This window comes from Panthera uncia, chromosome B1 (assembly GCF_023721935.1).
Source record: "Panthera uncia isolate 11264 chromosome B1, Puncia_PCG_1.0, whole genome shotgun sequence".
NCBI classification, from domain to species: Eukaryota; Metazoa; Chordata; class Mammalia; order Carnivora; family Felidae; genus Panthera; species Panthera uncia.
This window is the reverse complement of record NC_064811.1, coordinates 135574860-135601751: the sequence shown is the minus strand read 5'-3', so window position 1 is coordinate 135601751 and position 26892 is coordinate 135574860. Positions and strand designations below refer to the sequence as shown.

At 36.4% G+C, this 26892-nt stretch overlaps 1 protein-coding gene across 3 annotated transcripts in view; it reads left to right on the top strand.

The window, feature by feature from the left end:
• Positions 1 to 26892, top strand: part of FSTL5 (follistatin like 5) — a 722149-nt gene that overhangs the window by 520797 nt on the left and 174460 nt on the right. For all 3 annotated transcript variants that reach the window (XM_049631268.1, XM_049631267.1, XM_049631266.1), the window contains exon 7: positions 17178 to 17298. In XM_049631268.1, coding sequence (XP_049487225.1) covers positions 17178 to 17298 — 121 coding nt within the window. The remainder of the gene's footprint in view (positions 1 to 17177; positions 17299 to 26892) is intronic.

Sequence of the window (26892 nt, the reverse complement as noted above, 5' to 3'; positions counted from 1 at the left end):
TGCAGAGTTCTAAATATATCTGTCAAGTCCATCTGATCCAATGTATCATTCAGGGCCCTTGTTTCTTTATTGACTGTGTGTCTAGATGATCTATCCATTTCTGTAAGTGGGGTGTTAAAGTCCTCTGCAATGACCACATTCTTATCAATAAGGTTGCTTATGTTTATGAGTAATTGTTTTATATATCTGGGGGCTCGGGTATTTGGCGCATAGACATTTATAATAGTTAGCTCTTCCTGGTGGATAGACCCTGTGATTATTATATAATGCCCTTCTTCATCTCTTGTTACAGCCTTTAATTTAAAGTCTAGTTTGTCTGATATAAGTATGGCTACTCCAGCTTTCTTTTGGCTTCCAGGAGCATGATAAATAGTTCTCCATCCCCTCACTCTCAATCTAAAGGTGTCCTCAGATCTAAAATGAGTCTCTTGTAGACAGCAAATAGATGGGTCTTGTTTTTTTATCCATTCTGATACCCTATGTCTTTTAGTTGGCGCATTTAATCCATTTACATTCAGTGTTATTATAGAAAGATATGGGTTTAGAGTCATTGTGATGTCTGTATGTTTTATGCTTGTAGTGATGTCTCTGGTACTTTGTCTCACAGGATCCCCCTTAGGATCTCTTGTAGGGCTGGTTTCGTGGTGACAAATTCCTTCAGTTTTTGTTTGTTTGGGAAGACCTTTATCTCTCCTTCTATTCTAAATGACAGACTTGCTGGATAAAGGATTCTCGGCTGCATATTTTTTCTGTTTAGCACACTGTAGATATCGTGCCAAGCCTTTCTGGCCTGCCAAGTTTCAAAGGAGAGATCAGTCACGAGTCTTATAGGTCTCCCTTTATATGTGAGGGCACGTTTATCCCTTGCTGCTTTCAGAATTTTCTCTTTATCCTTGTATTTTGCCAGTTTCACTATGATATGTCGTGCAGAAGATCGATTCAAGTTACGTCTGAAGGGAGTTCTCTGTGCCTCTTGGATTTCAATGCCTTTTTCCTTCCCCAGTTCAGGGAAGTTCTCAGCTATAATTTGTTCAAGTACCCCTTCAGCACCTTTCCCTCTCTCTTCCTCCTCTGGGATACCAATTATGCGTATATTATTTTTTTTTTTAGTGTATCACTTAGTTCTCTAATTTTCCCCTCATACTCCTGGATTTTTTTATCTCTCTTTCTTTCAGCTTCCTCTTTCTCCATAACTTTATCTTCTAGTTCACCTATTCTCTCCTCTGCCTCTTCAAGCCGAGCCATTGTGGTTTCCATTTTGTTTTGCATTTCGTTTAAAGCGTTTTTCAACTCCTCGTGACTGTTCCTTAGTCCCTCGATCTTTATGGCAAGAGATTCTCTGCTGTCCTGTATACTGTTTTCAAGCCCAGCGATTAATTTTATGACTATTATTCTAAATTCACTTTCTGTTATATTATTTAAATCCTTTTTGATCAGTTCATTAGCTGTTGTTATTTCCTGGAGATTCTTCTGAGGGGAATTCTTCCGTTTGGTCATTTTGGAGAGTCCCTGGCGTGGTGAGGACCTGCAGTGCACTTCCCCTGTGCTGTGGTGTATAACTGGAGTTAGTGGGCGGGGCCGCAGTCCGACCCGATGTCTACCCCCAGCCCACTGCTGGGGCCACAGTCAGACTGGTGTGTGCCTTCTCTTCCCCTCTCCTAGGGGCGGGATTCACTGTGGGGTGGCGTGTCCCGTCTGGGCTACTTGCACACTGCCAGGCTTGTGTTGCTGGGGATCTGGCGTATTAGCTGGGGTGGGTAGGCAAGGTGCACGGGGGCAGGAGGGGCAGGCTTAGCTCGCTTCTCCTTAGGTGATCCACTTCAGGAGGAGCCCTGTGGCAGCGGGAGGGAGTCAGATCCGCTGCCGGAGGTTTGGCTCCGCAGAAGCACAGAGTTGGGTGTTTGCGCGGAGCGAGCAAGTTCCCTGGCAGGAACTGGTTCCCTTTGGGATTTTGGCTGGGGGATGGGCGGGGGAGATGGCGCTGGCGCCTTTGTTCCCCGCCAAGCTGAGCTCTGCCGTCCGGGGGCTCAGCAGCTCTCCCTCCCTTTGTCCTCCAGCCTTCCCGCTTTCCGCGCAGAGCTATTAACTTATGACCTCCCAGACGCTAAGTCGCGCTTGCTGTCGGAACACAGTCTGTCCGGCCCCTCCGCTTTTGCCGGCCAGACTCGGGGGCTCTGCTTGGCCGGCGAGCCGCCCCTCCGCCCCGGCTCCCTCCCGCCAGTCCGTGGAGCGCGCACCGCCTCGCCGCCCTTCCTACCCTCTTCCGTGGGCCTCTAGTCTGCGCTTGACTCCGGAGACTCCCTTCTGCTAATCCTCTGGTGGTTTTCTGGGTTCTTTAGGCAGGTGTAGGTGGAATCTAAGTGATCGGCTGGACGCGCTGTGAGCCCCGCGTCCTCCTACGCCGCCATCTTCCGGAACTCCTCCCAAGGAGTCTCTTCTTTAGGCTTACTATCTCACCTCTCTGGGTAATGGTTGCCCCTGTATCTGTTATTCCTACATTGTTTAGAGTACTTTTAGTAGACGATCACCCATTACTGTAATTCATTGTTACAGTTAGTAATTTCTAACAGAAAATTCCATGCTCAAATTACTGTGTGGTTTCTGCCTCTTGATTGGTTTTTGAATTATGTGTTTGCTTTCTTCTGGTTCTCAGAGCTCTTCTGATTCAAGACTGATGATTCATGGTAATAGTGCTGAGTGGATTTTTGCATATTATTATTTGCTGATTTAATCTGTGAAATTTAAGATATCTATCAGTGAATATTAAACTCAATTTAACTGAATATGAAAATCAACCCAAGAAGATATTGGGAAGATAATTATCAAAACTACATTGAAAGTAAGAAGCAAATTCTATTGAAAAGAAAGTGATTGGAAATGAATATTATTTAGGTACAAATGCCAAGAGATGATTAGTTTTATCATTTGAATATATAATAGCATCAGAATCTGATCATTTTCTGTTAAAATTGTATGCATTTTTTATTTATATATGCTCAAACAATTAATTGATGGGGTGATTGACTGATATTTGCAATAAGGTTATCAATGATTGAATGGTCCAACTTCCCTTGGTCAGGGAAAGAGAACTTCTCTTATTTTATGTTGGAGAATTGATATTGATATTGTTACCTCACTTCCCTGATTTTTCTTAACCTCTGTTGGAGATCATCCACTCCTCTACATTATACATATTTTTTTTTCAGATATGTCGATACTTTTACTCTGGTAATACCTGGTGTCAAGAACCTGGAAGGCTCTCCAGGTCCTTAAAGTTGATTATGTGCATTTGTTTTTCTGACAACCTTTAGCATTTCTCTTTATCTTTGGTCTTCAGCAGTATGAATTTATTTCCTGGTTGTTTTTTTAATTAGTTATCTTTGAAAATATTTTGACTATTCATTTGCAAGCATTTTTCTCTCCATTCTCTCTCTCTCTCTCTCTCTCTCTTTTCTTTTAGGATTTCAATTACACACATTTTAGACTGATATTGGCCTATATCTCTTGGATGCTCATTTCTCTCTCTTTCTTCTAAATTTTTATTTCACTAATTTCCTGTGTGTGTTTCCATCTGAGTAATGTCTATTGACCTATATTCAAGTTCACTGAGTCTTTCTTTGGATGTGTCAGGCATACTGATGAGCCTGTCAAAGGCGCTCTTCATCTCTGCTACTGTGTGTGTGTTTAAATTTATTTCCAGCATGTATTTTGACACTTTCTTATTGCTTCTATTTCTCTCCTGAAATTACCCATCCATTCATGAATGTCTTCAAGTTTCTCTACTAGAGCCTGTGACATATTAATCATTGTTATGTTATCCCCTATCTGATTTTCCTAACAGTAGATTTATACTTGAGATTAGTTCTTTTGATTGTTTCACCTCTCAACAACAAATTATTTTTCCTTTCAATTTTGTGTGTCTCATAATTTTTTTGTTGAAATCCGCATATTCTGTGTGGGGTAGTAGAGACCAAGTTAGACAGTTTCAAGTTCCTCTAGTGGTACCTTTTGGTTAAGGTGGGAGCTAGATTGCTTATCTGAGAAAATTCTTGATTCTGCTTGGTCCACCTTCAATTTTATACTTTTGTGCCTCAGCGAAGTTGTCTCTCCATGCTCTTGTCCTCCCCATTAGCGGTATTCTGCTGTTGCTTATTTTCTGGTTCTTGATATCCTGGGTGGTGAGGAGCAAGGAAGCATTCTATGTTTTCCTCATTCAACCTTAGCCTTAGGCTGTTCATGTGTCTCTGAGTCTTTTGAGCAGAGTTTTCTCAGATATCCTGCCTGCCCCCAGTGTTAAGGGATCTTTAATTTTCTGGAAGTAGGAAGATTTCTTGCCTTTCTCCCTTTCCCAAACTCAGTAAGTTTTCACCAACAGAAAGTGACAGGATTCACTGCCTTTCTTTGGCAGTTTAAAACTTTATTCCACTGGGGAGAAGACTCAGACAAGAACTGTTGTTTCTTTTTTCTCAGCAGCAGGACTACATTATGTTACACAACATCAGAACTACACTTGATGGATGCTCCCCCTGATCTCTACTGCCCCCAGTGTTTTTCATGAGCAAATAGTGAGGTCCATGGAGAAATGGCTGGAAGCATTTGTGCTCCCAGGGGTCTATACTCCTAACTGTGTGTGTTTAGCTGTTAACAATTCATTAAAAATCACTTCAACTTAAAGTATACAACTTAAAGTAAAGTAATACACTGATAATTATAGGCGGCTGCTGGGTGGCTCAATTGGTTAAGCCTCCGACTCTGGATTTCGACTCAGATGATGATAAAACGGTTTGTGGGTTTGAGCCTTGCATCTGGCTGTGTGCTGGCAGTGAGGGACCTGCTTGGGATTCTCTCTCTCTCTCTTCCTCTTCCCCAGATCATACTTTCGTCTCTCTTAAAGTAAGTAAACTTAAAAAAAAATGCAGTGATGATTATGGACCCAATAATCATTTAAAAAATATAGCATTAACAACAAACTTGAAGCTGCTTATAGGCTCCTCCCCATTATATTCTCCTTCTTTTTCTGTAGATATAACACTTACCATGACTTATATGTTAACTAGTTATTTGTTGTTTTTTATTTTTACCATAAATGTATATAATGTATAATGCATATATACCTAAAAGATACAGTTAATTTTTGCCTTTTGAATTTTACATAAATTGAGTCATATTGTATTTTACATATGCATTTGCCATTATGTTTGGAGATTCATCTATATTGATGCTTATATCCATAAAGCATGGACTTCCAGAACTTGGACTTCACAGTCAGATGGCCTGGTTTTGAATATTGTAAAATTAACTAAAAATCTTCATAGATAAGTTACTTCATCTTTTTGACTTCTGTTTATTCATGTGTAAAGTACAATATTGCCAAAATATAAAGAATTCATATAATCGGGGTGGTTCAACATTATGTGACCTTGAAGTTTTAAAGCACCCACATTTTGAGGCGTCTGAGTGGTTCAGTTGGTTAAGCATCTGACTTTTGCTTTCGGCTCAGGTCATGATCTCACAGTTCTTGAGCCCTGCATTGGGCTCTGTGCTGACAGTGTGGAGCCTGCCTGGATTCTCTCCCTCCCTTTCTCTCTGCTCCTCCTCCACTTGCACTCTGTCTTGCTCTGTCTGTCTCTGTCTCTCAAAATAAATAAATAAACTTAAAAAAACCCTGTAAATTCCATTAAAAAAATAAAACACCTGTAGTTTAAAGGTGCTCTATTTAAGAAATAGAATACAAATTATAAATAACAATTAGATACAAAATTGGATGTTTATTACAATAAGACAGGAAATCAGAAACTTCAATATATTTATAAATTATACAGAAACATATAGCGATATACACACATTTCAGGGTTCCTGTCATATCCTTGTAAATGTACAGATGAGGGACTCTGAAACTTAATTAATCCTTATTATCTTTGGGGCAAATCTGAATCCATATATACATAAAACCCTTTGAATAGTAGTTCTATAAAAATGATAGACACTTTTAATTTATTACTATTATATCAATGGAAACATTTTGTAAGTCTCTTTCCTTTTTTATTGAAGAATAATTGACATGCAATATTATATTAGTTTCAGCTGTACAACACAGTGATTTGATATTTATATACATTATGAAAGTGTTATTATGACAGGTCTAGTTACCAGCTATCACCACACAAAGCAGTCACAATATTACTGACAATATTCCCTATGTTGTGCGTTATGTCTTCCTGTATTATTTATGTTATGACTGAACTTTGTGCCACTTAATCCCCTTCACCTATCTCATCTGTCTCCCAACTCCCTCCCCTCTGGCAAGCATCAGTTTGTTCTCAACATCTGAGTATGTTTCTATTTTGCTTTATTTGTCCATTTATTATTTATATTACATGTATAAGTAAAATCATACGGTATTTATCTATCTCGCTCTGACTCATTTCACTTCGCATAATACCCTCTAGGTCCATCCATGTTGTTACAAATGGCAAGATTTCATTCTTTTCTATGTTTGAGTAATATTCCATTATATATATATATATATATATATATATACACACATATATATATATATTTAAATTAATATTTTTAATGTTTAATTATTTTTGAGAGAGAGAGATAGAGAAAGAGAGAGACAGAAAGAGAGAGAAAATGTGTGTGAGAAGGCGAGCAGCAGAGAGAAAAGGGGACAGAGTTTTTAGAAGTGGGCTCTGGGCTGATGTGGGCCAAACTCACAAACCATGAGAACATGACCTGAGCTGAAGTCAGATGCTTCACCGACTGAGCCACCCATGTGTCCCAACCACATCTTCTTTATCCATTTGTCTATGAACGAATATTAGATTGCTTCTATATCTTGGTGATTGTTAATATGCTGCAATAAACATAAGGATGTATATATCTTTTCAAATTAGTGCAGGGTTATTTTCTTCAGTGAAATGAAATATAATTAATCTAATTATTCACATAAATATCAAATAATATTTTTTACATAGCTTTCATGATTTTGGTTTTGATTTTTCTCACCAAAGAATGTAGTTGCTTGACTTTTGTTTGCTTGTTAACTTGAAATAATAATTTCAGTCCATATTAGTTTACTTATTTTCTAGTGTATCTCTTTAACACATGAAATGGCTTACTTTAGAGGAAAAAGTTGTTTTTTATTTTAAGTTTATTTATTTATGTTTGAGAGAGAGAAAAAACACGATTGGGAGAGGGGCAGAGAGAAAGGGAGAGCGAGAACCCCAAGCAGGCCCCACACTGTCAGTGGGGAGCCCAATGCAGGCTTGAACCCACTAATCATGAGATCATGACCTGAGCCAAAGTCGGAGACTTAATTGACTGAGCCAGGCAGGTGCCCCTAGAAGAAAATAAAAGTTTTGCAAATAATGTATTTAACAAATTAAATTACATTATTGAATTTTTTACAAAATTCAATTTACAAAATTGTAAAAAAGTTTTACCAATAATGTATTTAACAAACTATATTTACATTATTGAATTTTATATTTCACTGTGCTATTTATTGATGATGGAATAAATATCTCAATAGGTTAATGAGAAACTACCAGAGTTTTAGAAAATCACATAAATCATGAGATAATAGTACTTAGTCAATTTTAAAATGTAGATGTTTGCTTAAATTACTTTTATTGCTATTTTATGAAAACATATTTTATACACATAAAAAGCTAGGAAATAGTTTATACAAGTTTACAAAGTAAAAGCACACTAGCGTAATCAAAATTACAAAGGAAATTACATTAATGTGAGTGTATATTGAAGCAATGTATATTACATAGAAAGCCTCGTTTAAAGTAAAGTAACACTGCTACCATGTAATCTAGAACTATGAAGAAAAACGTAATACAAAATAGGAAAGTAAGTTTTAAATTTAAAATTTGCCATTTTTTAATGGATGAAATTTTCTTTCGGATTGGAACAAATGCTTGTTGTTAAATATAGGCCTGAAATTCATTTGTTATGTTCTGGTATAATCACAACTGACATGTGCTACCCTATATATTCAGAGTGGTCAGTGTTTACCATTTATAGGTTGTTAAATGTTCTAATTTTTACTCTTACATAATTGATTATCATTAATAGTAGCCCCAATATTTTTTCAAAATTTTTGAAATGTGTTACAGATTTTACTTTTAACCACAGTTCTCTTTTTTACTGCTTTGGAAAGAATGTAAGCAATCAACTCAACAAAATTAATGATTTTTTAAAAAGTTGTAGTTTTTTTTCTATTGACTTTCCAGACATCAGAGCCTTGAGGCAACTTTTTAATTGTGTAGAAGCTTATAAATATTTAATCACTGAAGAAATATTTATGGAGTTTCTATTGGCAGTAAGATCATAAAGGTGTAATGGGGGTTCAGGATAAATGGAAGATTTTGTCCCTGAATTCAAAGAGTGCCTATTCTCAGGCCATAATTCTCAACTATGGTCAAGCATCAAAATTGTACATTTGATTTCATCTATTTAAGATTAGAAAAATGCTGAGAAAATGAAAGATTAAAAGATTAGAAAAGCTGAATCAGGATGGAGGTAAAGAGTATGATTGATGTGTCTATATATATTTATATATAGTGTATCTATTTATATATATATTAAAACATATATATTTTAAAAACTCAAAGGTAATTTTGAGGTTTGGCTAAAATAGTGGAAATCTAGAAAGAGGAAGATGTGTTAACAATTACATAATAACAAGGAGAGCCTGGGTGTCTCAGTTGATTAAGCATCTGACTCTTGATTTCAGCTCAACTCATAATCTCACAGTTCATGCTCTGTGCTGACGGTGTGCGTTGTCTCTGCCCCTTCCCCCCCTGGCAAATGAATAAAATAAAATTAAAAAAAAATACTTTCATTGCATAATAACAAGGGTAGTTCGATTCTGCAGTCCAATGGTTGGGATGCTCATCTTATACCCTGGCTTTGGTGGTGTCTTAGTCCACTGGGATGCCATAACAAAACACTAAAGACTTAGTAGCAAAAACCATAAAAAGTTATTTCTCACAGTTCTGAAGCTGAGAAATCAAAGTTTAAAGCACTACCATGTTGTCATAGATTTTAAGTCTAAAGTTCTCTTTTGGCCAGCAAAAGAGCAGATGCAGGATTAAAGCGAGAAGATGGCTAATGTCCAGGAAAAAGACAAGAGCCCCGAATAAGGGTCCTTGCCCCATTTTTATTAGGATCAGAAGGCTTACAAGCATGGGCGATGGACGTGCACAAAGGGACAATGAATCTGTGAACATTAACTTGTGGATGTGGGGGAGAGGTGGGTCTTGAGGATATTCGTGGTTAGGGGTTTGGGTTAATACAAAGCAAAATCCGGGCACCAGGCAGTCTGGAGGAGGGTTGTTTACAGCACACATGAGGCAGCACCTCTGTTTATCTTAGCCTAGGGGATGAGACAGATAGCGGGAATAACCTCAGGGTTGACAAGGCACCTTTTCTTTTGTTAACCATCTCTGCTGACTGCTTTGCCTGCAGCATAGCCGTCTGTGGTCTAATTCACCAATTTACCTAACCTGGCCCTATACTCCTGTGAAAACAGCTTTTCTGCTACAGTACTAAATTGGGGGTGCTTCCACTCTGAATATCTAATCTTGTTCATTTCATATACCTGTGTATTTAGCACCTTTGCACCATTTCTATTTTAGGCCTTTGCCTCTCCATCTCTATTTTGAGGGTTATGCCCCCTCTCTGTTTTGGGGTGCCTTTGCACCGCCCGATTCCTGGCACCTTTGCACCTGCCTATTCTTGGGGTGTCTTTGCACCCCCCTATTCTTGAGTGCCAAACTGGTTTACCCAAACTCAGGTGTGAGCATTTTATGACTTTGTATTTCTTTATGCCTTGTTAACCCATTGGTGTAAGCCCAGGGATTCCTAAGCTTATCCCCCACACCATATTAATATTCTGCTGAGAGCCCTCTTCCTGATTCATAGCAAGTGGCTTCTCCCTGTGTCTTGAAGTGGTGGAAAGGGTGAGGGGTCTATGTTGGGTCTCTTTTAAAAGAGCACTAATCCTATTCATGAGGGTTTCACTTTCATGATTTAATCACCTTAAGGCCCCATCTCTTCACACCATCATATTGGGCATTAGGATTTCAACAGATAAATTGGGAAGGGGACACAAACATTCAGACCATAAGAACTGGTGACCTCAAACTTAGCATCAGCATACTTCAGTTTTCTTGTATATAAAATGGAGTCAATAGTAGGGCATTTAAAAAAGATTTTTTAAAGGATGAAATTTTATAATTTATATAAATTATTTAGCACAGTGCCCGACATATTTAAGTGCTCAATAAATATTTATTGGGTTTAATTTTAGTGTAGTGAAAAGATCCATGCCTTACTCAAAGTGATGAGGGAATATTCAAGTCTTGTTTATATAGAAAAGCTGTCTGAAAAGGTGATTATAAAGTTGTATATTGAAAGAAATTGAAGCTGGAAGATTTTGCTTCCATTTAGAAGAAAGAGAAAAACATAAATATAGACTAGAAGGGGGTCACACATATGCTATTTTAGAAAATACTCTAAGTTAAAGCAATTTCATGTTGCAGAGTAACAGAGATAGCAATAAGATACTTTAAATAAACATTCTCAAAGTTATATTCTCAGATAGTTTTCACATCATTAGGTGAAGGAGTCTTAATTATAGTAGACAAGGAAGAGTCGTATTTTCTAGGTAGCTATATAGAACAATACATGGAAAAGTTGTTTATTTCAGATTTTATGGAGATTTAAAAAAGATTGTTTGAAAATATACTTTAAAATACCTATTGACAGTCTGGGATATAGAAATATAAAAATAATTAAAAATATCAAATATTCTTTGGGCTTTTACAATTATTTCCAACTATTCTTGTTCAGTGAAGGGATTCATTTCTGTTCTGATTTGGTCTCCGTGATTTGTTCTGCTTGGGATGAATCTTTCTTCCAGGACCATGCCCCCCTGCCTCCCTGTCACCTTATGCACACTGGGTACATTACTCTTATATATTAGGTTATCAATTGTTACTTTTGGATCATAATCTTTCACAAAATATTTTGTAACTCTAACCATTATTAATTGATTTCTACAGAAGTTTGGCTTTCCCACATTTTATCCTGCCGCATGTCAACTATCTGCCTTAGTGTTAACCAGAATCACAGCTTCTGTCTTTATGTTTGGCATTTCCATTCTCTAGCCAAAGTGCCCTGCAGTAAGAGTGAGCAGTGTTTTTAAAGGCAGCCTGCAGTAATGCAAGGAGTTTTATCACACATGTGTATCACACAGCGACTTTCTTGTTGAGGATCAAGTTCCAAATCCTCTCTTATTGTGCGGGTCATGAGCCTTCCCCTGTAGCTTTATGAAAGTTCCTCCTGGCAGCTATAGATATGTGGTATGATTAATCTTATATAATGTAGAGGGGTTTAATTTTATTTGGCAGTTATTAAAGAAATATTATTTTTCAGCTAAATAATATGATTGCCAGAGCATACATTATATTTTTTTCCTTCTTTTCTGCCACTGTTTCTCTTTATTTTTCCCTTTTCCCTTCTTCTACCCTCTCCTCCTTGTTCACATTCTTATTCTTCTTCCTTCTCTCACTCCCTCTTTCTGTCTCCTCTCTGTCTCTTTCTCTCTTGACTGAGAGTACATTTTCATTATTTTCGGGCCCAGATTCAAAAGCTTCATAGTAATTTTCTTGATTGCAATCAATCTGTATGAGAATCAGTTACAGGGAATCTATTTTTAAAAGAAATGCACATGGTTTGAATATAGGTAAAGTCAGAAACATACAAGGTATGTTTTTGGAGCACTGCTGTATGAATATTCGTAAGTCACTGGGTACTATGATATTTTAACAATACAAGGATTTAAAAAAAAAATCACTAATGCGCCAGGGAGTTTCCCGACCAAATGCTGCTGACACAGTTAATTATGGTTTAGGTAAAATGTAAAGGTGATTGCTTACTTCACAAAAATAAAAATAAAATAAAAATAAAATGTTAAAGGATTAAATGTAATTTTACAAACATTAGGAAATGAGAAAGAAATGCTGGGAAATATTTATTTTAAATCAGAATGAAAAAAAAAGTCTTTCTTATCATAAAGCTGCTATAATGAATGAAAAAAAAAATCCAAACTACAGTATTCCACACAAAATTACAAGATAAGCAATGCATTAAAAAATTGGAGAATTGCCATGAAAAGTAGCAAACTCAAAAGTTAAAAGTTGAAAGAAACAGTAAACAATCCTTAAAGGGTAAAGCCTAATCATCACCACACGTATAAAAAAACACTTTAATAATATTTGTTGTAAAAGATGTTGAAAATTTGTCAATTGCATCCTGAGAAGAATGAGTACAACAGCACCCTTCTTGTCATCCTCCTTTTCTGCTGCTGAGAAAAGGAAGAGACACAGTTGTTGACTTATTTAAATACTCTTGTCTTTTGACTTAAGCCTCAGATCTATCAGCTTTCCTTCTTCCTTTTCCATATGTGCTCTCACTATATATCTGGCCCTTTCAAACTTAACGGTATAATTGACTTCCTTTTTTGGGGCATTTTATCTTGAATTTTTTCTTTGTTCTCTTGTCCTTATTTCTAGTTCAATCTATGATTGACAAGGAAGGCAGCATAGTGGAGGGGTTTAAAGCACAGCCTTGGAGTAAGCCTACCTGGCTTCAAATGCTAGTTCTACTAATTAGGGGCCAAAAGAAACTAAGGGGATTACTTAACATTTTAATATCCCCTGCTATAACGTGGCAGGAATTTAACAGATTCTCTTTAGCAGATTCATAGGCTTGTTATATGGACCAAATATATCAATATTTATCAATTACTTAGAGCAGTATCTGACATATAATAACTGTTGCATAAATGAGGATTAAAATGTATTTTTTATGTATATTTTGCATAGATAACCTGAGGTTCATTTTCTTTCTTTTAATGCTTACCATGTTTTGTAATTCAGAAGTGTTTATTTTTTACATAAGGATATTGGTCATTCTTTGATTGCTAAACATTTATTTTTTATTACTTTTTTAACGTTTATTTATTTTTGAGAGAGACAGAGCATGAGCATCAGAGGGGCAGAGAGAGAGGGAAACACAGAATCCGAAGCAGGCTCTGGGCTATCAACACAAAAGCCTGACCTGGGGCTGGAACCACAGATCATGACCTGAGCCAAAGCTGGACACTTAACCAACTGAGCCAGCCAGGCACCCCACTTTTTTTGATTTCTAAATTTTTATACTAATTAAAGATTCTTTCTTTTTATGTTTTTATTTTATTTTTGAGAGAGAGAGAGACAGAGCATGAGTAGGGAAAGGGCAGAGAGACAGGGAGACACAGAATCCAAAGCAGGTTCCAGGCTCTGAGCTGTTGGCACAAAGCCTGATGCAGGGCTCAAACCCACGGATGGTGAGATCATGACCTGAGCCAAAGTCTGAAACTTAACTGACTGAGTGACCCAGGAGCTCCTAAAGTAAATAAAGATTATATTAGCTAAAATTATATATAGTTTTATTTTAACATATATATTTTATATTTAAGTATTCCATATATAACTTATTTTTAGTAACAGTTTTGAAATATAGTCATACCATAAATTTAACCCCTTTGAAAAATATGGAGTTCAGTGGCTCTTAGTATATTCTCAAAACTGTACTGCCATAGGGCACCTGTAGGGCACAGTGGGTTAAGCCTCTGACTCTTGATTTTGGCTCAGGTCTTGATCTCATGGTGGTAAGATAGAGTGCCAGGGGGGCCTGGGTGGCTCAGTGGGTTAAGCGTCCGACCTTGGCTCAGGTCATGATCTCACAGTCTGTGTGTTCGAGCCCCGCGTTGGGCTCTGTGCTGACAGCTCCGAGCCTGGAGCCTGCTTCACATTCTGTGTCTCCCTCTCTCTCTGCTTCTTCCCTGCTCATGCTCTGTCTCTCTCTGTCTCAAAACTAAATAAACATTAAAAAAAATTAAAAAAAGATAGAGCACCATGTTGGGCTCCCTGCTATGTGTGGAGCGTGTGGAGCCTGTTAAAGATTATCTCTCTCCCTCTCCCTTTGCCACTCTCCCACTCGCTCCTGCATGTGCTCTCTCTCCAAAATAAATAAATAAATAAGTAAATAAATATTGTGTTGCCATAATCACTATCAAAGATTAGAATATCTTCATCATTCCAAAAAGGAATCCAACCTATTAGCACTCATTTCCTATCACCCCTTCTGCTCAGCTCCTGGTAGCCATTTTCTATCTCTATGGATTTGGCATTCTGGACGTTTCATATAAATACACTCACACAATTTGTAGCTTTTTGTGTTTCATTTTTTTTTGACTTAGTGTAATGTTTTCAAGATTCATTTATTTTATAATATGTATCAGTACTTTATTCCTTTCTATAGCCAAATAATATTCTATTACATATAGACATATCATTTTGTGTTTATCCATTCATGAATTGATAGGTATTTGAATTGTTTTCACTTTTTGGTTAATACAAGTAATGCTACTATGAACATTCATGTACAGTTGTGCACAAATTTTTATTTATTTATTTTTATTATTTTGGGTATATGCCTACAAATGAAATTGTTAGACATATTAGACTCTTTGTTTAACTTTTTGAGGAACTGCCAAAACTGTCATCCCAACTAGGTATTCCGTTTAATATTTCCACCAACAATGTTGGAAGTTTCCAATTTTCTTACATCCTCTTCAATGGCTGTTATTGACTGTCTGATTTATTTATTTATTTATTTATTTATTTATTTATATATATATTTTTGCCATCCTAGCAGGTGTGAAGTGGTATTTCATAGTGGTTTTTATTTGTATTTGTAAATAAAAAATATTTTATTTTTATTTGATGACTAATGATGCTGATTATACTTGTATGTGAATATTGCCCATTTGTAATTCTTTTTTGATAGGTATGTCTTCAAATTGTTTACTCATTGTTTTAATTGGAATGTTTGCCCTTTTATTGTTCAACTGTAACAGTTTTTTTAAATATATATATTGAGGATACAAACTCCTATGAGGTAAATTATTTGCAAATATTTTCTTCCATTCTGTTGGAGATCTTTTCCCTTTCTTGATAGTATCCTTTGGGAAGCACATGTTGTTAATTTTGATGAAGTATAATGTATCCAATCTCCTTGAGTTTGCTATATTTAATCACTGAAACCTTTGCTCAGTGTAGTGGTGAGCTAATGATTGAACAGATATTTAATTAAATGTATTGAATCAATAAGTCTTCCAGACTAGGCCAAGGGGCTATATTTCTGCTTTTTGCTATAAACTGAATGCTCCCATAGGCAGTTACAAGTCTGCTTTAGCCTTCACTTTCTGTCCTTACAGGACCTCAATATCAATCAGACATGAGAGATTAGGAATTCTTTCCCTAATTCTAAAATGTAAAGAAAACACATCTCTTTTGGGTATGCACACAGTCCTACACATTTTTATGGACTTCTAAATTCCCAGAAATATGTAGATTTGTTCATATCCTTCTCTTGACATCCCATTCCCACTTTCCCTTTAAGTTTTTGTTTGTTTCATTTACTTTGTATTATTTTGTTTGGTACACCTGCTGTTATCCACATTAATATCTCCTTCACAAGAAGCTGTAATGTTAAACAATTGCTGTTGTTTCTTTTCAATACAGACCTTTGGAATAGGACTCAAAGCCTTGCTCAAACAAACAAAGTCAGAAAAATGGAAGTTCCCAAAGGGCTGCTAGATAGGTCAAATGGTGGCAATTCTCTGGGAATGGGACCTTGGAAGAGCTCCTACCCTGTTCTTCCCCCTCTGGTGCCTGCTAGGATGATGGTTTTCACAGATAGCAGAATTACAAAGTTGGTGGTTCAAGGCATCCATGAAGCTGTGGAGAGAGGGATGCCACAAATTTCTTTGTTCTTACTGAGATTCAACTACTTTTTTGGAGTAAATGCTCTGTAGTTTGGTGCAAGCCCTTTTTATCTATTTCCAAATAGATAAACTTTCTGAAAAAGTTGATTTTGACAATTGCTGCAGAGTATTCATTGCCTTTGTGGAAGAGAAGATTTTCTGGTATTTACTCTGCTGTTCCAGAGGTGCTTCTTAGATTTGATTTTGACAAACACTGTGAGATTTTGTTTTTTCTTTCTTCTTTCCAAAATGGTCATACATTTGCCCCCACAGTTTTGAAATGGTATGGTTGTTTTGCTCTACTCTATTGATTGTTTCTGGGCTTTAAAAAATTGTACTCTATCAATATAGCTATAAATTTTATCTCTGAGACCATACTGCTTTCATCATCTCTTTTCTGGGTAAATATATAACTAAAGGATATAAAAATTAATGGACAATTATAAGTGTAAAGAATATAATTAAGAGCTATTTGTTTTAGCTACAAATAAAAACAAGTCATTTTACCTATTTATTAATTAAAAATGGACAGCCTCAGGGGTTGTGTTCCAAGACCCCCAGTGGCTGCTTGAAACTTTGTATAGTATCAAACCCTATATACACTATGTTTTTTCGTATACATACATACCTATGATAAAGTTTAATTTATAAATTAGGCATAGTAAGAGTTAACAACAGTAACTAATAATACAATAGAAAAATTATAACGATATACCATAATAAAAGTTATGTGAATATGGTCTCTCTAAAAATATCTTAGTGTACCATACTCATACTTCTTGTAATGTAAGATGATAAAATGCTCATGTTATGAGATGAAGCAAGGTGAATGATGTAGACATTGTGATTTAGTGTGAGGCTACTACTGACCTCCTGATGTTACATAAGGCGGATCATCTGCTTGCAGACTCTGGTTGACCACGGGTAACTGAAACTGGGGAAAACAGGACCATGGATAAGGGGAGACTGCTGTAAGCTAAATTAGAAAAAAAAATATGTGGAAATTGACTTCATATATAAACTCATATAATTCAAATAAGTACTAAAAAATCTGTATGTATGAGTGAAATTACACTTTTTAAACAAACCATATCTTGAGAAATGATAATTATAGGTTTTCCATCCCTATAAAGACTAACAGTGATATTTTGAAAATTTAAAAACAATACTTTAGTCTATTTACTTTGCTCCTGAGTACACGTTTATTTTTTTTAAGTGAATTGTTCAAATACATTTTAAATATGAACAGCTCATTTTGTTTCATTTTATTTTATTTCTATAGGACTTTGGAGATGATGGGTCCTTGTATATTACTAAGGTTACCACAACTCACATGGGCAATTACACCTGCTATGCAGATGGTTATGAACAAGTCTTTCAGACTCACATCTTCCAAGTAAATGGTAAGAAATATGGTGTTGCTATTATTGTTTTATGCTTCACTATATATTCAAAGAATATCACAGTTGATTAGGAAGGTAAATCTTCAATTTTCTTTGAGTTTTGGCAAAGTATAAGCTTTGTTTTGTTTTCTTTTGGGAATTATTGTTAATGTAAAACCTTTTAATTGAAAGCAAAACAAAACAAACAAAAAAGTGCAGGACACCTGGGTGGCTCAGTCAGTTAAGCATCCAACTCTTGACTTCGGCTCAGGTCATGATCTCATAGTTCGTCAGTTCAAGCACTTCATCGGGCTCTACGCTGACAGTGTGGAGCCTCATTGGGATTCTTTCTCTCCCTCTCTCTGTGTTTCTCCCCGACTTGTGCTCTCTTTCTTTCTCAATATAAATAAATTTTCAAAAATGGGGTGGTTGAGTGAGTAAATGTTATAAATTTGTACCACCTTTCTCATTCTGAAATGTTATAGAGTAACTCATCTTAATTGGAAAATTAAAGCATGAGAAATTTAAATTACTTTTTAAGCTCTAAATATCAACAGGTAGGCAACCATATACCTTTTAGAAACAAAATATTAAGCATGTTAAAATTTTAATCAGATTATCTGGTTGATCTTATTAATGATACAAAAAACTGCTATTTATGTTCAGCAAATGTTATACTTTTAATAATTAACTGAATGACTTTGGACATTTGCCTTGTAAGCTGATATTGTTCTTATAATCAGAGCCTTTTTTTAAATTTAATTCAAGTTTTAGCTATTTAGTCAATTGATGATACAGGATGGTATGTATGACACATTAATTCATACCAATTTACTTCCATACTGATATATATGTTAATTTACTTTATGATTTACTAAAAGGAGACAGAAACTAACTGGGCTTTTCAGCTAGTGTGATTGGTTTGAATTAAGAGGGGAGTGGCAGATATGAGCTTGGTGAGGTAGTCTGGGGTCAGATCATGTGGAACCCTGTGGACTTAATTAAATATGTGGATTCCCATTCTAAGTATTTAGTGTGTGAAGTGGCATATTCTGATTTATTCTAAAATGACTGGAAGCACTGAGATCTGTTTAAAAAAATTATTTTAATAGTCTAGGGAAGAGATAATTGTGGCTTAAAATATAGTGTTAATGATGAAAAGGTAAAGTGCGGTTAAATTTGAAATATATTTTGAAAGTAGATCTGGTGATATTATTGAGGAATGGCATGTAAATATAAAAGAGAGTTAAAAAAAACAAGAAATTTGAAACATTTACATATATCCTTGTGACATAAACTGAATATAGAAGAAACACATTTGGAGACTGAGTGAAATTAATATATATATCTTTGGACAATACAATTTCTAAATGGAAATCAAGTCTTTAGTATGCAAGTTTGGAGATCAGAGGAGGGTGTCAGCCCAAGTTGTATATTTATATAATATCAATGTGCATAAACTGTATTAAAAGCCATAAATTTGAGCTTGATGGGGTCACTTTAAGAATGAGTATAAATACTCCTATTGAGGATTAAGCCTTGTAGCTGAGGTTAACAAGTGGAGAAAAGAAGACTTAGAATGAGCACCTTGTGATTGTAAGTGTGTCCTGAGAAATCAATTTTAAAATATTGGCAAAAACTTTGAAAAGATTGGAGAGTTTATGGTTTGTTGTGGGCACTCAACAGAAGCAGATCTAGGCCTTGCTTTCTAATGTAAACCCAGTTGTAACTAACGTGGGTCAAGGCTTGAAAACCAACCTTCAAGGAAGCCAGTGAAGAGGGCAGACAAGGTACAAGGGAGGTTATGCATGTTATTCCCAGTGGTCCAGATGTTTGGAGTTGGGCTTTGGATACAATCTACCTGAGGATATACAATCTTGAGAGGACAGAACAAGTCTGCCTAGGGGATGTTCTCTATCTAATTGCTGCATTCCTGGGGAAATGGCTATTGTTGCAAATCTGGTACTTTCCTCCCTCTTTGTTGTGATTGTTTACAAACTAATGGCCTATTTGACAAGACAAATGCGCTGAGCTGTTATCTTTGTTTTGTTGGAGATTCTCCAGTTTTGTTTTGGCTAACAATTAGTTCTCTCCTCTATACTCACTCTCTCAGTCTAAGGACCAACTGGTCAGGTTTCTAGTTTCTAAAGTAGTGCATGGTTCATGTTCTAACTGTATCAGAATCACATGAAAAAATTATCAAAATTGTAGAACGCTGGACTCTACCAGCACTTTATGTAAGTTGATTTGAAATCTGCATTTTGTCAAGCTTCCTAGTAATTGTAATGCATGGTCGGGCATGAGAATCATTCCAAATGACTGTTCTTTAGGAGTTTCTGCTCCTTATTGATGTCTGAAGCAGACTTCTCAGACAACTTTACTCATTTGCCATGCTCCAGCTGGGAAGCCTAAGAACAAGACTTTGAGCCAAACTGCAGGCTTTCATGTTGCAAGATATGCCCTGAGCAGTACTGGAGAAATGCAGTTTCCCTACTTCATCCCCTCCTGTGAATGAACTGCTTACTCTCTGATCTCAGGTTTTTCTGAAGATGGAATAACGGAATAAAGGAACAATGAGGTCTCAGCAATAGAGCCATGACCATCAGTCTCAATATTATGAATTAATTTAGAGGAATTCAATATTAGCAGTGACTGCCGCTGAGATCTAATGCTGTCCCTCTGCTAGAAACACAGATCCCTGAACCTGGGAGTAAAACCCATCTCTTTCTATTACCTCCTACTACATTTAATCTGTTTCAGAATCTTTCATATAAATGTTTTTATGAAGGCATGGGGTTTGGAAAAAGGGAAAATGATATTATTATTGCTGAACACTGGTTGAAAGTGAACAGAGAGAGAACTCTGCAGTAGCTGGAGAGTGATGTGGAGTTAAAGGGGGGAGGGAACTTATAAAAATTGCAGATATGGTAATCTTTTCTGCTGATGTGAATAATATGGTAAAAGATGAAAAGCAGATCATTTAAGAGAAAAAAGGGAAAATTGCCGTAGTCAAGTTTTTAAAAAGTTGATGTGATTAGTACAGAAATGGAAGGATTGGTCTTTGGAAGATGAATAGTTAATCTGTTGAAACTGAGCAAGACAGACTGGGAACAGATGCTCAGGGAGAGAGCATGAGAAAATAATCCTCTTTGCATTGCTTGGATTTTTTCAGTGCAGTCGGGAATACCAACTATTGAAAGCAAGGAGTTTGTGAGAGTTTCAGTTTGAGGAGAGGAAGAGATAGAAAACAATTATCTTGCAGGGCAGGAGGGTGATAGAAATGGCAGGCGGCAGTTGGAATGTTGGCAGATCTTTGAGTGTTCTCGAGGAGATATATATTAGTATGTTTTCCTTCGGTTGTGGTCGGCTGTGAGTTTGCAATCCTGGAAAGAAGGGAATTGGGTTTAACCTGCATTTTATTTTGTCAGGTGAGTAACTGGGAGAGAAACAGGCATGAGGAAACTAAACAAGTTTACAAGAGAATGATTATAATGATAGACCAGAGAATAAGTGGTAAGGTAAGGAAAGTGGTAGATGAGGAAAGCAGTGAAAGCATGAAAAATGTGAAATGAAATGAAACCCTGACTGGTGTTTCCAAGTTGATCAAATACTACCAGGAGGAGGTACTAGAGAGAATGAAATGTAATACCATCACTGAAAGCATTTGTTTTTAATTTTTTTTAATGTTTATTTATTTCTGAGAAAGACAGAGAGACAGAGTGTGAGTTGGGGAGGGGCTGAGATAGAGAAGGAGACACAGAATCCAAAGCAGGTGCCAGTCTCTGGGCTGTCAGCACAGAGCCCAATGCGAAGCTTGAACTCCAGAACTGAGAGATCATGACCTGAGCCATGGTCAGAAGCTTAACGGGCTGAGCCACCCATGGGCCCCATTTTCTTTTTTTTTTTTTTAATGTTTATTTATTTTGAGAGAGAGAGAGAGAGACTGGGAAGGGTCAGTCTCTAGGGAGAGAGAGAAAATCCCAAGCAGGCTCTGCAATGTTGGTGCAGAGCCCGACATAGGATTTGATCCCCTGAACCATGACCTGAGCCGAAGTCAAGAGTCAGGTGATTAACCAACTGAGCCACCTAGGTGCCCCATTCAAAGCATTCTCTTAAGACATATGGCAATTTCTCTTTATTAGAAACACTTTTAATTAGGTCAAGTTTATATAAAGGAACGTGTGAATCACTAAGGTTTGATAGGTGTTTAGGGAGCTAGCTGTTCTAAATCTAACTTGCCAGTTCCAGGCTTAGCTGAAAAGGAGAAACAAAGGGAAGAATGACATTAATTCATCAAAACCAACGAGAGTAGATCAAAACCTTGTTCTACCGCATTTTTATCAATGAGGGAAGATAATAAGTGCATTTCAAGGATCATCTTTAATTTTTAAACCTATTTGAAGAAGCCAAGAAGCTAAGTAGAAAATGTATTAGATGTATATCAGTAAGAGATTACCTTCAGGCATGATATCAGAGAACCAAAATGACAGGGGCTTAAAGAAGATACCAGTGTGTTTTTTTAATGCATAAAAAATGTTCAGATGAGGTGCTTCAAAATGGCTACTCCACAATGTCATCATTATCCTATTCTTCCCCCATTGTGGTTAGAAATGGTTTCCATTCTCAATGTCATCCCATGTTTTCCGAATGGCAGTGGAAATTCCAATCATCATGTTCATAGTACAAGGAAAAAGGAAGAAAGAAGAAGGAAAAATAACACCTGAGAGAACATCTGAGAGATTACTTTTTTTTTAATGTTAACCATTTTATTTTCATTTTTAAATGTTTGTTTATTTTGGGAGACAGAGAGACAGAGTGGGGGCAGGGGCGAGCAGAGAGAGAGGGAGACACAGAATCCGAAGCAGGCTCCAGGCTCTGAGCTGTCAGCACAGAGCCCGATGCGGGGCTCGAACCCACAAAGCGTGGGATCGTGACCTGGGCCGAAGTTGGACGCTCAACCGACTGAGCCACCCAGGTGCCCCAAGAGAGAGCACTTTTGAAATAACACCAATGGAAGCATAAACAATAACTTACATTGACCCTCTCTAAATGCAGAGATTAAAGTATATTTCTTCGACCTTCTTGTTTTACATCCACAACAATTAACAGTTCAATTATTTACAAGAAGAATAAATATTGGGTAGGTAAATAGCCATCTTTGTTATAAAAAAATGTCTGGTCTGTCAAAACATTTTGCAAAACAGTAATAGAACAATGATACTTTATAAAATTATTTAGAAATAGTAAGATTCTCTATAAAACAACAACCCTACAAGTGATTTGCTAAACAAGTGATTTCTCCTCTTTTTGGTGGTTTGCTTTCCTTTGATTTTATGGTGTTTTATATTTGGGATAATAACTAAACATATATTTTGAGTATAAATAAGTACAGTAAACTTGAGATCACTCAGAATATTGTTATAGACCAATAACAAAAGAATAGTTGGAAATGAGCTGTGACACTGGAAAAATACAATGAAAATGCAAGAAAATGCAAATTAGATTAGCCAAATGGCACATTTATAGATCCAATAAATCTCTAAACTGGTTTAACTCATTTTCTATTCTTCATCCACTTTTCAGAAAAGGTTAAAAAGGCCTTTAGAAAATTAAGTTTTCATAGAAAATTTAACATATTTGTCTGAACAATCTTTCAATTAGTAATAAAAATAAAATATATCATTGATTACCATAAAAAGCTCTGAAAAATACCACAAGTTATTGGAATTTGTGAAAGAGTGTTTTTGAAGTGCAAAGTCTATTTAAATATCCCAGGGTGCAAGCCAAATAAGTCTATCAATAGCCCTGTTTCTTTTCAAACAATGCAAAATTAGATTATTGAAATATGAGAGTGCTTCTGTGTCCTTGTCAGAAGAAACATTATGTATAAATCAAAGGAGCTTGACTCTGCCAGTGGAATTCATTTCATGCTTTTCTTTTTCTTTTTACATAAAGCGAATCGTCTTTAGATCTTCAGCTTATGATACAGAATGTTTGAAATTTTAAAAGTCATTCAGTGTTTACACTACCCTCTGGGCAAAAAGCTTGTCCATATTCACAGTAGACCCATATGTATGCTGTTATTTCTCTTGTTCTTATTATTTAAAACCTCACACATAATATCAATTGGATTTTTTTTCCTGCTCATGTCAGAAATGTCTGCACAATATTGCTGGTTTTATAAGATGTCTATATAGAACACCCCATTTTTCTCCTTCAAAGTTTGGAAAACTCTAAAAGAAAGACACTAGAGCCAGATGTATATATGGAAGCATCACCTTCTTTACTGACAAAGCTATTTAGAGAAAGTGGCTTAGGTCTGGGCAACAGTGGCCTGCTTCTTCTTACATCATAGATTTGAACTTCCTCCTCCAGTCACAGACAGCCTTCCCTGCCAAACTTTCTGTATTGCCAAAGTGCAGACGGGAATAAAACCTTCCCGCAAGCAGTAAGATCCAGAAAGCAGGTGGTAAGAGGCCTACTTCCCCCTTCTCACTCCTCCTTCTTCTATGACTTACGAATGGATGAGAGAAAGAAGAGTCTTGAAGGTTACTCTGGCTCAGTGATTCTCTGTGGTTCTTGGGCGAACACCTTCAGCAATGGGTTTTAAATGCAGATTCTTAGGGTGCACCCACGAGTACTAAATCAGAAGTTCTGTGCATGAGGGAGAGTGACCTGTGTTTTAACAAACCTTCCTGATGATTCAGATGATGTAGCTGAAGAATTACTGCTCTAGAAATGCTATTCCCTAGAGAAATGGGAAGTGGGAATATGTGTTCCTTCCTCATATACTCCAGCTTTCTTCCCTTAATTTTGACTTGAAACTAAGTTCACAGTGTTCTTGGGAAATGGCTGTCTCTTAGGGGGTGGGATCAGCCATGCATCAGATCAGTCATCCCTCTCATGAGGCCTGGCAGCAGATGGTACTGATGTCTTGCCCAAAGCCCACCCAGGCCACCTCAGCTGTGGTGGATGTCCCCTGATGCCTTGATACTACAGGAGCCAGTCCCAAACCACTCTTCCTAAGAATTATATTTGATACGGGAGGCTTTATCAGCTGTACTCAAGGCAGCCTAGATGTGCCAGGGATTTAACCTCTCCCAGGACACTCTTTAACCAGTGAGGGACACAAGTCAAAAGGTAAGAATCACAGCTTCCCACTCACTCAGGGGGAAGATTCTGAGATGCAGTCTACATGATTCGTATTTATTTATTGATTCATTCATTTATTTATTTTTGTTTGCTTGCTTTTTGTTTTTTGTTTTTTGCTATTTTTCTTTCCTCCATCTTATTTTCCTGGTCTCTAACTTGTGTTTCCTGGGATCACATCCCAAATAGGAAACACGAACCTAAATTCTGTCCTCAGAGGTGCTTTTTTGGGGATTCTCATGTTGGGGAATATTCTTACTTTAAGGTAATTGTTATTAGTAATAATTGCTGCCCTTTGGTAGCTCACCCTTGATAGCTACTGGTAGGCACCATATGTTTGCTTCCAGAAGTCTTTGAAATGTGATAAAACATTACACTAATTCATTAACTCCAGAGTCTGAAAATTCTCTGTCTCTATCATTTACCCATGCTAAATTATGTCCAGTTATACTATTCAATAGAGCTCTTCAGAGCTTCTGCAACTAGATTAAATCATGGCATCAAGATACTGCAATTATGCAACAGCAAGAGCATATAGATGCTCAAAATTTAATATATATAATCTAATTATTAAATTCCCAGAGATACATAAAATTTTAAAGATTAAAGTTTCAAAGAAATTAGTTTAAAATAATTAATGTCCAAAATTGAAGACTTCTGCCCTGGAACATAAGTCTAAAGAAAGTCCAAATGTTTTAACTACAAGTAAAGTTCCAGGAGTCAAGTTCTTCCCTTATTTCTTATTTTGTTCCCTCTTGATGAGAGAGGTCTTTGAAAAGTTTATGGTTTTGATATAATGTCTACATCTTTATCTGATGAGAATCTAATTCCCATCAGATTTAAATGTACTATCTTGCTATTTGTTTACAAATGGTCACATCTGTTCTTTATTTCCTTGTATTTTGCCTTCTGTTGGATTGCATAACTTCAATCCAACTTCAATAGAATTTCATTTTATCTTCAGTATTGGCTTATTGGCTATACCTCTTAGTTTAATTTTTTAAGTGCAGCTGTAAGCTATATTTATAATATGCAACTTTAACTTATCACCATGTATCTGTAAATAATATTTTATTACTTCACATTTGAAAGAAGAACCTTAAAACAGAAATCTTTGACCTCTCCCTTTCCATCCTTTGTGATAATATTGTCAAATAGTTAATTCTATATATGTTACAAACTCTACAACATATTATTTCTGCTTTTAATAAGTAAATATCCTTCAAAAAGATTATTTTTTAAAAACAAGAGACAAAACTTTTACTTTAAGTTTCTGATCCTCCTCATTGTTTCACATAAATGCAAATTTCTCAATTTTCCGTTAGCCTAATAAACATCCATTGGGGTACCTGGATGGCTCAGTCGGTTAAGCGTTCCACTCTTCATCTCAGCCCAGGTCGTGATCTCAGGGTCATGAGTTCAAGTCCCGTGTTGGGCTCCACACTGGGTGTGGAGCCTACTTAAAAATAAATACATTACAAAAAATCCTTTAACAATTTTCTCAGCCTTTGTTTGTCTTAGCCTTTGTTTTTTCTCTTCACTTAAGAATATTTCTACTAGACATTGAAATTTGAATAGGCAGTTTTTGTTTTCTGTTTTTCTTTCAACATTTTACAGAAGTTGTTGTATTATCTTCTGGATTGTATAGTTTGTAAAGGAAAGTCAGTTATATTTCCAGGCTTTCCTCCCTGCCCCCCACAACCTGGCTGCTTTTTAAATTTTCAATTTTTCACTGGGTTTCAGCAATTAAAAAAATGTTTTTTTCAACGTTTTTTTATTTATTTTTGGGACAGAGAGAGACAGAGCATGAACGGGGGAGGGGCAGAGAGAGAGGGAGACACAGAATCGGAAACAGGCTCCAGGCTCCGAGCCATCAGCCCAGAGCCTGACGCGGGGCTCGAACTCACGGACCGTGAGATCGTGACCTGGCTGAAGTCGGACGCTTAACCGACTGCGCCACCCAGGCGCCCCAACAATTTAATTATTAACATGTTTTGGTTTTGTTTTCTTTACTTGTATTTATCCTGTAGGGATTATTCAACTTCTTGGACTTTGGAATATATATTTTTCAACAAATTTGGAAAAAAAATTGGCGATTTTTTTAAGTAGATTTCTGCTTTCTCTCTCCATTAGGAATTCAATTACAGATATGCATCACTGCTTGACATTTTACCATAGTCCACTAAAATCTGTTTTGTTTTCCTCTTCATGCTTTGCTCTCACTATACTTCAGTTTAGATAGTTTCTGTTGCTCTGACTTCAAAGTCAAAATTCTGTTTTTCTGTATGTATAATCTTCCACTAAGCCCAACCAAACTATTTTTAAAAATGTATTTCAGATAGTATATTTTTCAATTTTAGAAGTTTCATTTGTTTTTTCATAATTTCCATTTTCTCATTAATTATGTTCATGTTTCCCCTTAAATATCTGAACCTATCCGTACCAGATATTTTAAAAATCTGTATA